The sequence below is a fragment of the Epinephelus lanceolatus genome, chromosome 22 (genome assembly GCF_041903045.1).
Source record: "Epinephelus lanceolatus isolate andai-2023 chromosome 22, ASM4190304v1, whole genome shotgun sequence".
NCBI classification, from domain to species: Eukaryota; Metazoa; Chordata; class Actinopteri; order Perciformes; family Serranidae; genus Epinephelus; species Epinephelus lanceolatus.
In genome coordinates, this window is record NC_135755.1 from 16236470 (window position 1) to 16250935 (window position 14466).

Below are 14466 nucleotides of genomic sequence, written 5' to 3' on the forward strand. Positions count from 1 at the left end.
TGAAAAGTGATGCAGTTGTTGAATATTTGTCTCGAGTGAATATATAAACAAGAAGAAGTATAATTACCTTGAGCATGTCCACAGTAGAGGAGTAAATTCAGTGCTGAGATAAAAATTGGAACTTCATCAGACATTATCAAACTTACAGGAATGATCATTTCTTTCATTAATGGCAACAATTCTTTCAAAGTCACTGATGTACTCACAGAAAACCCCCAGCACACAGAGCAGAGTGTGCCCCATCTTCACACTCACGACTGTTACTCTGCCTCTGAGAAATGCTTCTACGCTGTGTAAAGAAAAAGCTCAGAACGTGTGAATCATATGATGAAAGATCAGAAACTGTGGGATGACAGAAGATGCATTACACATAAATACTGGACAGGAAGTTTTCTCTCACTTCTTCCTCTGAATCATTGCATTCTGTACTTCCTTCCCTTTTACACGAAGCTCACCCAACCAGACTGGCTTCACCATGGCATATTTTAATGTTAGTTTTTGTTGGACTTTATTTGTTGTGACCCACACAAGACAATCTACTAATCGATTTGCAAATACACAGAACTTACTCTGTGGACATGTACTTTAATTTCACAGAAAAATGTTACAGGTTTTATGAGGTTTCACATTCAGTGAATGTAGAGTCTGTAGGCAAACCCTGGAGATCTTGCCTCTGGAAGAAGAGCGGAAGAGCCCTGGTTTCCGTATGTGGTCCGCGTGATATTGATCAGTCACGTTTGAGCCGGGTGCAGTTGTTGCCAGGTTAAACGGTCCATGCGGTGAACTAACGAGGCGGAACATAATTGGCGTCACTGCAAACTCTGAATCCATCGCAATGGTTCAGCATATTTACTTATATATAAACGGAAGTCGGAAATGGAAATTCGCCTCCTCCGCCCAAATCAAACCGGAATGCCAAAAAACCGGGGTTCTGCCCCAGAGGCTGTATCGCCATCTGCTGAAAGTCAGACGGCGATACAGCCAATGGGTTCCAAGAATGTGGCTAACATAACTAATGCTTAGTATGCTTTTATTTTGATTGATTGATCGGGGCAGCGTTCAGTCAAAAATGGTGGCTGCGCTGTAAGTGCTCCCTCTTGTGGCTGTCAATTATCAGTGTCATCTCTTGTCATTGTAACCTGTTTGGTCCAGTGGCGGTAACAGCTGATGGTGCTGATGAGAAGACGGGAAGAAAGAATCATGTAGCAGAGACACACCAGTGACATCATCTCTTTCAAAGCATTTAACCTTGATGTTACTGTCACGAGGATAGTGATCATTTTCATTATCAGGCCAACTGTCAAGAACGTTAACTGATCACCTGACAGAGGTAAATGTAGGCTACTAAAGGGACTGATAATTCCATCTGTCGTGTAAATTACTAATTATTGTGACATTTATCAATACATGCCCTATATCACTCCTAGCCATGCCTTACACAGCACTGCACCCACCCCAAAACAGTTACAGTTAGCTAACACCTCAGTTTGACCCCCTAAGCATATTCAATCAGTGTATCAACAAAGTAGTGGTGGTGGAAATGAACAAAGTACATTACGACTTAGGTCCTGTACTTAAGTATCATTTTGATGTACTTGTACTTTACTTGAGAATAACTCGTTCATCAAGATCTGATGTGTGATTTAAGTGTGCTTTAAGATTTGCAGACTAGAGATACAAGTTTTCTCTCAGTGTTTAAGATTGTGAAATCAAATGTAGCCGTCCCCTTTCTCATATTTTTATAAACCAACACCACCAGAGATAGTTGCAGTCAACACCACAGAGACAGCAGATTTTATTGCTATGTTTATAATCATATGCATTTTACCTTCCAGGTTAACTACATGATATTTTAAATGCACAGCTACCCTGAAGACAATATTTCTAAAGTAATCTGTTGCTGTGTGCAGAACGTTGTGGTGTTAATGGGATGATGTCGTTGTCTAAATGTGTATGCAGCAACACATTTTGTAGGTGTGAAAAGGAAGTGAAGGAGGGTTTAATGACCTCATACTGACAGGCAGTGCTTTGGTCGGCTTTTTCTCCGGCTCTAGTTGGAGACATAACATTTTAAAAAAGCAACATTTGGTGATTGATGTTTTATTTTATGATGTTTATGGCAAAGTCAAAGAAAACAATGTTTAAATTCTGGACAGAGTGCCCAGGAGACAATTTATATTTAATTAATGTTCATTTAGTCACTTCCTGTGTGTGTGTGTGTGTGTGTGTGTGTGTGTGTGTGAGATTGAACGATGCATCACAGACTCTACTGGTGCAAAAGTTAATTTTCACAATCATGTCATTTTCTATTTATGTTTACATGCGGCCCTTCTTTTAACATCCTTCTCTGAGCTTTATTGTGACAACTATCTGATCTCAGCTGTTGAGACAGTTGTATTTTCTGATTAAATGAGCATTGCATTGTACCCTGTGGTTTTTGTTTGTTTATTTCTTAATGGTCATAAAAAATCTTCCAAAACATGAAATCATCCTGATCTAAAAGTATTTTTACACCCACAACTCTGATAATACTGTAAATAGGGATTATTTCACTATAGTTCAGTTGATCATTTCCATCATTGCTCTCTGTGTAGAAACAGAACACACAACTATGAAAAATGCAAAATGCCCAACAATTATCTGTTATAATTATGAACTACTTAGTGCAATACTAGTGTTGTCTAAAATGCTGTGACCGTGTGACGTCCCTGCATGCTACCTGCAGAGGTTGGGCAGGAAGTGTGGGACTGTCACCATGTTTGCAGCATGTAGTTGCTGCAGTTTACTGTGTGTGTACTGAGTTTTGTTGAGTAATAATGCAGTTGGACATGCAGGGTTTGGAGGTGTATGTGATATTAAATCCACATTAAACCTGAAGGATTGTTTCCATGTGTGTGATCCTTTGTGTCTATACTCCAGCATTTAAACAGATTAAAATCAACAAGGAAATCAAATGATTGTTGACTTTATGGCCTTTTTCGTTTTTTAATGCTTTGTCTGCTTTTTATGTGTTTTTTAGATTCTTGTTCAGCAGCATCTCTCACAGTGAGTCCTGACAGACTCCGTGTGTATCAACAAACTCAACGAGACAGACAATGGCAGCTATCAAGTTTCAGTCACTGATGGGGATTATGTTGACTCAGTGGAGAAACACATACTGATTGTGGAAGGTAAGATCTGAATGCTTCTTTGTCTTTAGCCAGTGTATGGGTCTTCTTGGTCTGCAGATTTCATTGTTAAGGTTATTATGGCAGTCCTTATGATACATGTTTCTTTAACTTGCAGTATTTAGTGCAAGACCGCCTTCAAGATTTTCTCAAACCTTTCATGACATCAGACACCCCTTTAAATGCATACACCACATGTTTTCATTGTGACTTCAAAAAAGTTCTATCGTCCAGTTTACAAATAAAATCACATACACTGTACATTGTTACACAGTTGGCATCTGCCATTGTACATCTCTGTTTATTTTTAAATAATATGTGGAAGTTAAAGTCTCTTTTGCCTATGAATCTTTGATAAAGACCACGTGGCTTGAACCTTCATGTAAATTTTGTGTTACCAGAACCGGCTGCTGACATAGAAAGTTTAGACAAAGCCTAGGTATGCTGGGATACTGTAGGGGCACTCAATGGCTAGGGAAATAAATTTATGAAAAAATTTCTTAAACCATTCAGTTACACATGCATATGTGTGTTGTGGAGGCTTTATCTGAGTCCTGTGTTGGTACAAATTTATTGATGTTGTTATTCCTACTAGTTGCCACCAGAGGGTGCCAACAAATCACCCAATGCCTCAATCTGTCTGTTTGGGTGGGTGTTGCAGAAACTGCTCCTACACCCAGTGGCGGTTCTTGCCATAGGCGATATAGGCGGCCGCCTAGGGCACCATCCCAAGGGGGGCGCCAAAATTGCACCTGTTACAACAGCAACAACAAAAAGTTTCAGTGTGTCATCACAGTCTGTTGGCGTCTGCCACAGTCCACCCACCTGTCAGCCACAAAGCTATTGGAATAAAGAGTACACCCACCTTCTCCTCTGTAACCCACTCATCTACCTATTAGTACACCCACCTCATCAGCTATCACTACACTACTGAGAGGAGTGTATGTGGAGAGAAATAAAATAAAACACAACAACAACAACAACAACAGCAGTAAATCCGTGTTGAAATCAGGAGGAGAGCTAGTTATCATTACCTCTGAGCAGCCGGTGGCCACAATGGACAGCTCCATTGATTTACATTGTGGTGCCTTCACCCTCTATTCAGTAAAAAATACTATTTGGCGAAGGTACATTACAACATTCTCATGATGTGTTCAGTGTAATCTTGTAAAATGTAGCTTTTGGAGAGAAACTTGAATAAATCCAGCTGTTTGAAGGAGAAATTTGTTGATGTTTTCACAGCAATATAAAAAAGAAATTAGAGAGGGAATTACGGCATATTATAAAAAGTTTTTTGTCACACTTACACTAACCAGAGAGCAGAGGTAACACAGCAGTTTTTGCAGTAGAACCTTATAAATGAACAAGATACAATGCTGCTCCCTTCTGTTTGTTAAGGAGGACCATCCCACCTTTTCATAGAAGATGCAATGGAGTGTGAGAAATGTACCACCTATGATGAAGTGCAGCGCTTTGTGAATCACAGAGTCAAGAGGCTTTAAGGTGGAGGAAGAAGCATGCATATATACAATATTTCCGTAATCAGGAGCAGACGTGACTGCAGATTAAAAAATAGTATTTCAATGAGCAGGAGAAAAACAAGATTTGTTTCTATACAAAAATCTAATTTTGACCTTGTATGTATTATTATTATGTTTTTTGTTTTTTTTTTAGAAAAAATTGTCTTACACCCCTTAAAATCAAGAAGGCCTCCAAACCCCCTGTGAAGTTTTGGTGACCCTTAGTGGGTGTCAGGACTCCCAGGTTGGAAACCTGTGACCTAGAGAACATAAGCTTGTTTTAAATGTACCAGAATTTAAAAGAAGCTCATGTTTGATGAGAGAGATCTGAAATATATCAGAGCAGTGTGTAGATTTTCCATGGCCTGATTAAGAGAAGAGCCGCTGACACATAAAAGCATGTCATCTGCATAAAAATGTGCACGTTTTTAGATTTCTATCAAAGAAACATACACCTAACAAAAGCATGACTTTACTGGATCACTACAATCAGAGAGAAGACAAACAAATAAACTGCTTATGTACAGGAAATCATTTAAGAACAATTAAAAACACTGGCGACAGCAAACTATTGGAACAAAAGTTTATTGATACATGAAATGGTCAACCATACTTTTAACAATACAGAAGCTATTTATAGTATACAGAAGATATTTTGGAAGATTTTTAATGACAGTTAAGAAATAAACAAACAAAAATCATAGCGTACAATGTAATGCTGATTTAATCAGAAAATACAACTGTCTCAACAGTTTAGATCACATAGTTGTCACAATAAAGCTCAGAGAAGAATATTAAAAGAAGGGCTGCATGTAAAAATAAAAAGAAAATGACATGATTGTGAAAACAGCGTAGGAATGGAGTCTTGTATGACAAGTGCATTACATTTTGAGCTACAAACCATCAATGTCTCATGATTAATATTTATTTTATATATATATAAAAAATATATATTTATTTTATTTATTAGTTAACATTTTTAACTTAAAACATGGTAAATTGAGAATGCCACCACTATACAGATCTGGAAAATAAACAGATTCTTACTTCAATATGTACCGTAGTGAAAGCATGCATATATACAATATCACCATAATCAAGAGCAGACGTGACTGTAGATTAAACAATGGTGTTTTGACTAGCTAGGAGAAAAACAAGATTTGTTTCTATACAGAAATCCAATTTTGACCTTCAGTTTGCTTGATAGTTGTTCTACATGGGTTTTAAAAGTGAGTCTAGTATCCAGGCAGAGGCCCAAATATTTATAATATTTTACAATTTCAATTGCAAACATCTCAAACTTCTGCTGTTATTTGGAACAAACTGCATCTGAAGTTGTCTACAGGAGCTTTAAAAAATGAAGTGGCTGTAAATTGTAAGAGGCAATACAACAGATAAATATTCCACAGAAACACAACAAATTATTTGAATGTATATATATGTATATATGTGTGTGTGTGTGTGTGTGTATGTATATGTGTATATATATATATATATATATATATATATATATATATACATACAGTACAGGCCAAAAGTTTGGACACACCTTCTCATTCAATGCGTTTTCTTTATTTTCATGACTATTTACATTGTAGATTCTCACTGAAGGCATCAAAACTATGAATGAACACATGTGGAGTTATGTACTTAACAAAAAAAGGTGAAATAACTGAAAACATGTTTTATATTCTAGTTTCTTCAAAATAGCCACCCTTTGCTCTGATTACTGCTTTGCACACTCTTGGCATTCTCTCCATGAGCTTCAAGAGGTAGTCACCTGAAATGGTTTCCACTTCACAGGTGTGCCTTATCAGGGTTAATTAGTGGAATTTCTTGCTTTATCAATGGGGTTGGGACCATCAGTTGTGTTGTGCAGAAGTCAGGTTAATACACAGCCGACAGCCCTATTGGACAACTGTTAAAATTCATATTATGGCAAGAACCAATCAGCTAACTAAAGAAAAACGAGTGGCCATCATTACTTTAAGAAATGAAGGTCAGTCAGTCCGGAAAATTGCAAAAACTTTAAATGTGTCCCCAAGTGGAGTCGCAAAAACCATCAAGCGCTACAACGAAACTGGCACACATGAGGACCGACCCAGGAAAGGAAGACCAAGAGTCACCTCTGCTTCTGAGGATAAGTTCATCCGAGTCACCAGCCTCAGAAATCGCAAGTTAACAGCAGCTCAGATCAGAGACCAGATGAATGCCACACAGAGTTCTAGCAGCAGACCCATCTCTAGAACAACTGTTAAGAGGAGACTGCGCCAATCAGGCCTTCATGGTCAAATAGCTGCTAGGAAACCACTGCTAAGGAGAGGCAACAAGCAGAAGAGATTTGTTTGGGCCAAGAAACACAAGGAATGGACATTAGACCAGTGGAAATCTGTGCTTTGGTCTGATGAGTCCAAATTTGAGATCTTTGGTTCCAACCGCCGTGTCTTTGTGAGACGCAGAAAAGGTGAACGGATGGATTCCACATGCCTGGTTCCCACTGTGAAGCATGGAGGAGGAGGTGTGATGGTGTGGGGGTGTTTTGCTGGTGACACTGTTGGGGATTTATTCAAAATTGAAGGCACACTGAACCAGCATGGCTACCACAGCATCCTGCAGCGACATGCCATCCCATCCGGTTTGTGTTTAGTTGGACGATCATTTATTTTTCAACAGGACAATGACCCCAAACACACCTCCAGGCTGTGTAAGGGCTATTTGACCAAGAAGGAGAGTGATGGAGTGCTGCGGCAGATGACCTGGCCTCCACAGTCACCGGACCTGAACCCAATCCAGATGGTTTGGGGTGAGCTGGACCGCAGAGTGAAGGCAAAGGGGCCAACAAGTGCTAAACACCTCTGGGAACTCCTTCAAGACTGTTGGAAAACCATTTCAGGTGACTACCTCTTGAAGCTCATGGAGAGAATGCCAAGAGTGTGCAAAGCAGTAATCAGAGCAAAGGGTGGCTATTTTGAAGAAACTAGAATATAAAACATGTTTTCAGTTATTTCACCTTTTTTTGTTAAGTACATAACTCCACATGTGTTCATTCATAGTTTTGATGCCTTCAGTGAGAATCTACAATGTAAATAGTCATGAAAATAAAGAAAACGCATTGAATGAGAAGGTGTGTCCAAACGTTTGGCCTGTACTGTATATATAAAAGCTGCAAATACTGTTTAAACAAAGGTTTAGTTTATCATGTCATCCATTCTGTGGGTTTTGTTGATGCAGATCTCTTTATTGATCTGGAGATCTGGAAGAAAACCAAAGGAAAAGAATTAAGAGAATTAAGCTCATCTAAGAATGAATGGGTGCTTTTTGACATTCAACTCTGTTATTACACAACATGAAATGATTGTCAGTGACAGTGGCGACAACTAATTTGTGTGAGATGAGATGTAAATGTGCCATATATTAATCGGTGTAAAAAAACAAACATAAAAATAATAGTATCAAAAAGTGTAAATCTCTTGTACTTTGTAGATGAAGGATTTGACCATTGCTGACTCCTGGTGGTGCTATTAAAAACTTACAATGTGACAGGCAGCACAGCATCTAATAAAATCTTATATTATAGAAAATAGAATTACATAGAATATTTATATTTAGTACAAAGTTTATTGTACTTGACTGTACCTGCAGCTGATCCTGTCGTCACATTTGAGTATTCGTGCTCCTCTGGCTCATTATTCCTCCCTGTTAAAAGAATAAGATGAATTCATGAAAAGACAAGTTACTGTACTGTATTCAGGGTACACTGGCCTACACAAGCATCTCAACTGTTGCATGTCATTCTCACCACATAAAATGATGCACGCAACCCTCTTAGCAATCAGTGTTTTTAAGATCAATTACAGAATATGTGACAACCCTGGATTCATTTAAAATCAGTCCTTTAACCAACTCTATTATTTCTGCTCCATGTTGAACAAAAAGTATATACTGTACCATGTTCAGGTTCTTCAGAGCCTCTGATTGTTTCGTAGAGACAGACGTCACCTACAGAACAGAAAATCAAGCCAAGGTATTAAACATTTTAATCCCATTATGTAGGAATTCCCCAATCTTCTAAAACAGATAATCAAAACTGAAAATGTTAGTCTTAGATTTGATGATAAATCATAAAATGAATCAGGATTAAGGCTGACCATGGAGAAGAGAAGCATACTCTCTGCCTTGCATTTCATCCTGGTTGATCATGTGGTCTGGAGCAGGACCCTGATTGGTGCTCTGAGACCTGGTGGGTCCAAAACATGAAGTAAATACAGTGGGTTTAATAAGGAACATGTAATGTGCTGCTGTTACGTTCAGTATGAGAGAAGAGAGTGTTGGGCCGAGAGCTTTGTTCAGGCCTGGACGCTGCTATAATAAATATTATATTAATAATTACAAGTACTGACTCATAAATAAATGTACAAATATTAGAAGACATACGCTCATAAACCCTGATCACACACCATGTACATTTAGATTCACACATAAACACACAGTAAAAACTTCTCAATCTAACCTATTATTTGATGAAAACTTTTCTTTGGCTCAAAGTTAATATTCCTTTGTAATATAAAGTAATATACAGTTAATTTATTAACATGTATTTACTTTTTTATTTCTGTGTTTCATCACTTAATGCCCTAGTTTATAAAACTAATATCTAACAACAAACTTGCAGGTAAACTCAGCTGAAACTTACCCATCTTCTAATTTAGTGATGACTTTTCTAACTCAGACCGTAACACAGCTGACAAATAAAGATTGTGTTTTGAATCATACTCACATTTTACTGACATCCAACTCTCTGGTGACGTCCATCTCTGCAAACCTTGTGGTGAATCTTTTCCTTTACATTTATAAAAGCCTTCATCAGACTTTGACACTGCAGAGATAGTCAGCTCCCCTCCAGTAACACTCTGGATGAGTTTGTCATTTTTATAGAAATCCACATTATAAGGAACTTTTTCTGTCCTCAATTTGCAGCCAAGAGTGACAGAATCTCCCTCAGTAACAGGATGGACAGGGCTCACCAGGATAATATCACCGTCTGTAAAAAGATTAAAGAATACAAAGATTTGGTCGCAGAGATCAGCTGGTGCAGCTTAAACAAGCTGATGTAACATTATGACAATGAATTAAATGTTGGAATTGATTTTACAGCTGCATGCAGTAACTGAGAAATCCCTGTCTTACTGTAAATGTATCTTTCTGTCATCAAACCAACAAAAAGATTATAGTACTTGTTTCAGTGTTGCTCACTGATGTACTGTAATACAGTAATTTTTCAAAACTATGTAACAGAATGTTAAAATACTTCAGAAACAACATCTTTTAAATGAATTAAGACTCACACTGTATAGTGATGTTGACTGCATTGCTGAACTGTCCTGTTTCAGACTCACACCAGTAGACTCCACTCTGCCAGTAACGGTCCATGTTACATCTGGATCCAGTCATGTTCCCCCAGGAAGAAGAGGAAGAAGAAGAAGAAGAAGAAGAAGAAGAAGAAGAAGAAGAAGAAGACGAGTGTGTCGTGTAGCCATCTGCAGAAAACCTGCTCACTCTCCACTCAGCAGAGTTTCCCTCACAGCTCAGTGACACAGGCTCTCTGCTGAAGTGTTGCATTCTGTCAGGACTCACTGTGAGAGACGCTGCTGAATGAGAATCTAAAAACACATAAAAAGCAGACAAAGAATAAAGATTAAAAAAGGCCATACTGTCAACAATCATTTGATTTCCTTGTTGGTTTTAATCTGTTTAAATGCTGGAGTATAGACACAAAGGATCACACCAATACAGGTATATAATAGAATTTAAAATTCCACCATGGAAACAATCCTTCAGGTTTAATGTGGATTTAATCGTTGTCATTGTTGAGGCTGAAACAATTCTTAGTCATGCACCAGTGTAACACAGTGCATGTTATGACATTAGTGCAAAGGTGACAAGTGGCAAATGGTGGAGGAATGTGCAGTTCACAGACTGCACTAATACAAGGGTGCATACCCTGCATTACTGCTCTCTGGGTACATAACCTCCATGCAAAGAAAGAAGTGCAGAAGAAGAGAGCTAACATAAAAAGTGAGTATATAACTGATGTCTAAAATGCATTTTGGAGAGAATTGTTGGATGTTAAAGTACCACAGTAAAGCACCATTATGTAGAAGTAGCAACACCAGAACAGACAAATACCCCATTACAACTAAAAGTCCTGTATTTAAAGGTTTGAGGGACAGAGAGAAGGAAACAAGCAAAGATAAACTGAAGGAGGTACCATACCATACAATACCATACCAACTTTATTTATAAAGCACTTTAAAAACCCAGTGGACCAAAGTGCTGTACACAATTAAACATAAAGTGCACAATAGGCATAAGACATAAAATATACATAAAACAAAGCAAAATAAAAACAACAAAGATAAAAACATAAAAGTGCAAGAAAATAACACAATATAAAACCACTAAAACATTTTAAGGCACAGCACATAAGTAAAATTAGTCAATAAAAAGAGTAATAGCAAATTAAAAGACATCAATTTATGCGGGATCAAAGGCCATGGAGAACAGGTGGGTTTTAAGGCGCTTTTTAAAAACATGCAGTGAAGGAACTTGTCTGATATCGAGAGGCAGGTCATTCCATAGTTTTGGTGCTACAACTGAGAAAGCGCGGTCCCCTCTGAGCCTGTTTGCCGTTTTGGGGACTTTCAGGAGCAGCTGGTCAGCTGACCTGAGAGGGCGTGTAGGAGTGTATGGCTCTAGCAGCTCAGAGAGGTATAGTGGGGCGAGGCCGTTAAGAGACTTAAAAACAAATAAAAGAATTTTAAAATGGATCCTAAAACGTATGGGCAGCCAGTGTAACGCGGTTAAAATAGGGGAAATGTGCTCATGTTTGTTAGTGCCACTTAAAAGGCGTGCGGCAGCATTTTGCACCATCTGGAGGCGGGTGACGGCGGATGCACTAACCCCTAAATATAAAGCGTTGCAATAGTCTAGCTGACTAGTTACAAAGGCGTGGATTATCATTTCTAAGTGCTGCCTTGAGAGAAGAGGTTTTATTTTTCTAGCAGCCTCAGTTGAAAGAAACTCGACTTCACAACTGCCCTAATCTGACTGTCGAGATTAAAGGGCCAGTGTGTAAAATGGGTTGAAAACAGTGACATCAGTGGTCAAATTCTAGATTGCAGGGCTCACTCGCTCACCCCTCCCGTTGGGTAAATGATGGTGGCCTCGTAGGGACAAAAAGCCTTGCGCACAAGTTTTTCAGGAGTAGGTCTATCTAGCGACGAGGTGAATGTTTATTTAGAAATCTAAGCCATGTTACATATTGTAATGAATCACTCACGAGCAGGAGACCAGAGGAGCATTCGGGAAAAAGGCCCGTTTATTTGAGCACTCCAGAAACTCCGGTAACACTCCAGGGGGTAAAAGATTCCGTCCCAAACTTTGACTCTTCTAGCGTAACAGACACACTTCATAACTTTACACACATACTCATTTACCATTCTGAGTGGACACCCCCTCCCCTCTCTGCTGCACCAATCTCCAGCCCGCACACTGACTGACAGCGTAGCCGGTAAACAGAGCTCAGCTGTTTATTTAGCCTAGCGATATCTCCGGACTATAGTAGCTGCAATGGACGACTTTGAACGCGATTTTGAAGAGTTTCTTGTAGCGGACACAGACCCAGAGCCATACCTGTTTGAGCTGGAGCATACAGATGAGGAACTCCATGTGTTTGATGCTGAGCGGGCGAGAAGAGAGGCTGAATGCACAGAATGGGATTCGGTGCTACTGCTACCATTATTGGGGAGATATATCATCAGGAGGAAAAGCACCGCAGAGAGTGCATCACAAGGAGTGAAGTTGCGTCTTCTTTTCCTCGCAGATGACGGTTCGGGTTCATTCTCTCCTGTTGTGTGGTAAGTGTGGTCCATTCACAAACTTTATAACTAAAAAAACTTTTCACTACTCTCTATCGACGAACTACTAACACTCTCTGCTGTTTCCTCCTCCTTCTTCCTTCCTTCCGCTTTCTTCGTTGGTTCATTTATACACGCGAAACGCGTTCTCTGGGTGGCTGGATTGTCCGCTCGGTCGGCCGTACATACATGGCGGCGCAAGATGGCGACCTCTCTAAAGCAGGGCCCTTGCTATATATATATATAAAAGCATAATTATAAGGCTACGAAAACCAAACGAATTTTATGTTATAGCGATTATACACTTATATAAACATATTAATGGGTAGAATATTCAGATTCAGATTCAGATTGACAATAAACCATCCCAAATATTACACACTGGCCCTTTAAAGTTTAAAAAGTTTAGTGCCATCCAGGCCTTTAAGTCATTAAGACACTTAAAAAGTGGTCCCAAGGAAGGTGCATTTTTCTTTTTAAGGGGCAAGTAAATCTGGCAGTCATCTGCATAGCAATGGAAATATATACCGTATTTGCGTAAAATGGAACCCAGTGGGAGCAAATATAGAGAGAACAGAAGAGGGCCTAAGACCGAACCTTGTGGTACCCCACATGGGAGGGACGCACAAGAGGACGTGAAGTCACCAATGTTGACACTGAAGGTTTGGTCTACTAAGTAGGATCGAAACCACTCCAGTGCTGAACCCCTAATACCCACCCAGTGTTCTAGACGAGATATTAAAATTTTGTGGTCCACTGTATCAAACGCAGCCGTTAAATCTAAAAGCACAAGAATGACATTGTCACCAGAGTCATTAGCTAAAAATATGTTGTAGGTAAGAAAATACGTGAAAATAAAAACAGGAAAACAGAGTAGAGGAAAGGGACGCTGAAGAAATGGACGAAAGGAAAGAAAATAAATGTATCTCAGTGTTTTACAACAATACATATGAAAGAAAAACTTGATTTATTTTCCAGATCTGTGCATTGGTGGCATTCTCAATTTACAATGTCTTTAGATAAAAAGTTAACATGGAAATAAATGAATATTAATCACAAGACTTTTTTGGTTTGTGACTCAAAATGTAATGTCGTAGTCTTATAAGATTGAGTTATGGATTTCCAAAGCCAAAGATTTAAACAAATGATGTGTAAAAATGAAAAGGAGGTCATGAGATTCACTCACGTTACAATTATTAGTACAGTAGTTTGGAAAATTCAAAACAAACCCACCTCCAGACCAGACACACTTAGGTTCACTGTAATGAGTATAATACACTGGATCTCCTCTTCCAGCTCTGCACACATATCCTGCTGTGTGTGTCTGTCCATCAACAATGTAGGAATCCTGTTCAGTCCCATGGATGCTGCCAGGTATCAGCTCATAGCTGTAGGAGTTGTCTGACAGTCTGGGAACAGCCTTATACCAGAAGAACCTCCATCCTGCAGATGGATGTTCAACACTGCAGTTCAGAGTTACTGAGGCTCCAGGACTCAGCCATAATGGAGACACAGTGAGGATATGCCAGGGTTTGTCTGTTGGAAAGTGATTTCACAGAATGAAAACATGTCATGATGTATTGTTGGTGGATTACATGCACTGCTTATATATTCTCTCATTCTATCTCACAATGTGTAATACATATATGTAAACATAGACTCCACTTTTTTTAATACAGCCACAATAAAGATGACGACTGATGACATGTGACTTACAATCAGATACTCTCAATGTGAAAGCATCACTCCACTCTGTTGAAGACTTTTCATGTTTCAGTGTGCCCATACACCTGTAGTCTCCATTGTATGATGGCGAAGCACATCTAATCATGTTTTCCTTTTGTTTTTTAAGAGTGATTGAGC

At 38.9% G+C, this 14466-nt stretch overlaps 2 protein-coding genes and 1 long non-coding RNA gene across 8 annotated transcripts in view; all 3 read right to left on the reverse strand.

Moving 5' to 3' along the window:
- LOC117246287 (Fc receptor-like protein 5) overlaps positions 1 to 328 on the reverse strand; it is a 120200-nt gene extending 119872 nt beyond the window's left edge. For all 6 annotated transcript variants that reach the window (XM_078164617.1, XM_078164615.1, XM_078164614.1 and 3 more), the window contains exons 1-2: positions 207 to 328; positions 68 to 103 (exon numbers count right to left, since the gene is read on the reverse strand). In XM_078164617.1, the coding sequence (XP_078020743.1) occupies positions 68 to 103; positions 207 to 243 (73 nt within the window). In that variant the 5' untranslated portion in view covers positions 244 to 328. The remainder of the gene's footprint in view (positions 1 to 67; positions 104 to 206) is intronic.
- A 7505-nt stretch (positions 329 to 7833) lies between these two features.
- LOC144459849 (uncharacterized) lies at positions 7834 to 8925 on the reverse strand. Its single transcript, XR_013488644.1, has 4 exons — positions 8836 to 8925; positions 8636 to 8686; positions 8324 to 8383; positions 7834 to 7940 (listed from the first exon to the last, which is right to left on the reverse strand). It is a non-coding gene; the product is annotated as an uncharacterized LOC144459849 (long non-coding RNA).
- A 35-nt stretch (positions 8926 to 8960) lies between these two features.
- LOC144459944 (sialoadhesin-like) lies at positions 8961 to 14464 on the reverse strand. Its single transcript, XM_078164781.1, has 5 exons — positions 14320 to 14464; positions 13837 to 14139; positions 10033 to 10347; positions 9465 to 9728; positions 8961 to 9049 (listed from the first exon to the last, which is right to left on the reverse strand). Exons 1-5 carry the CDS (start codon positions 14432 to 14434, stop codon positions 8961 to 8963), a joined length of 1086 nt encoding a protein of 361 aa, XP_078020907.1. The 5' UTR covers positions 14435 to 14464.
- Positions 14465 to 14466: the final 2 nt, after the last annotated feature.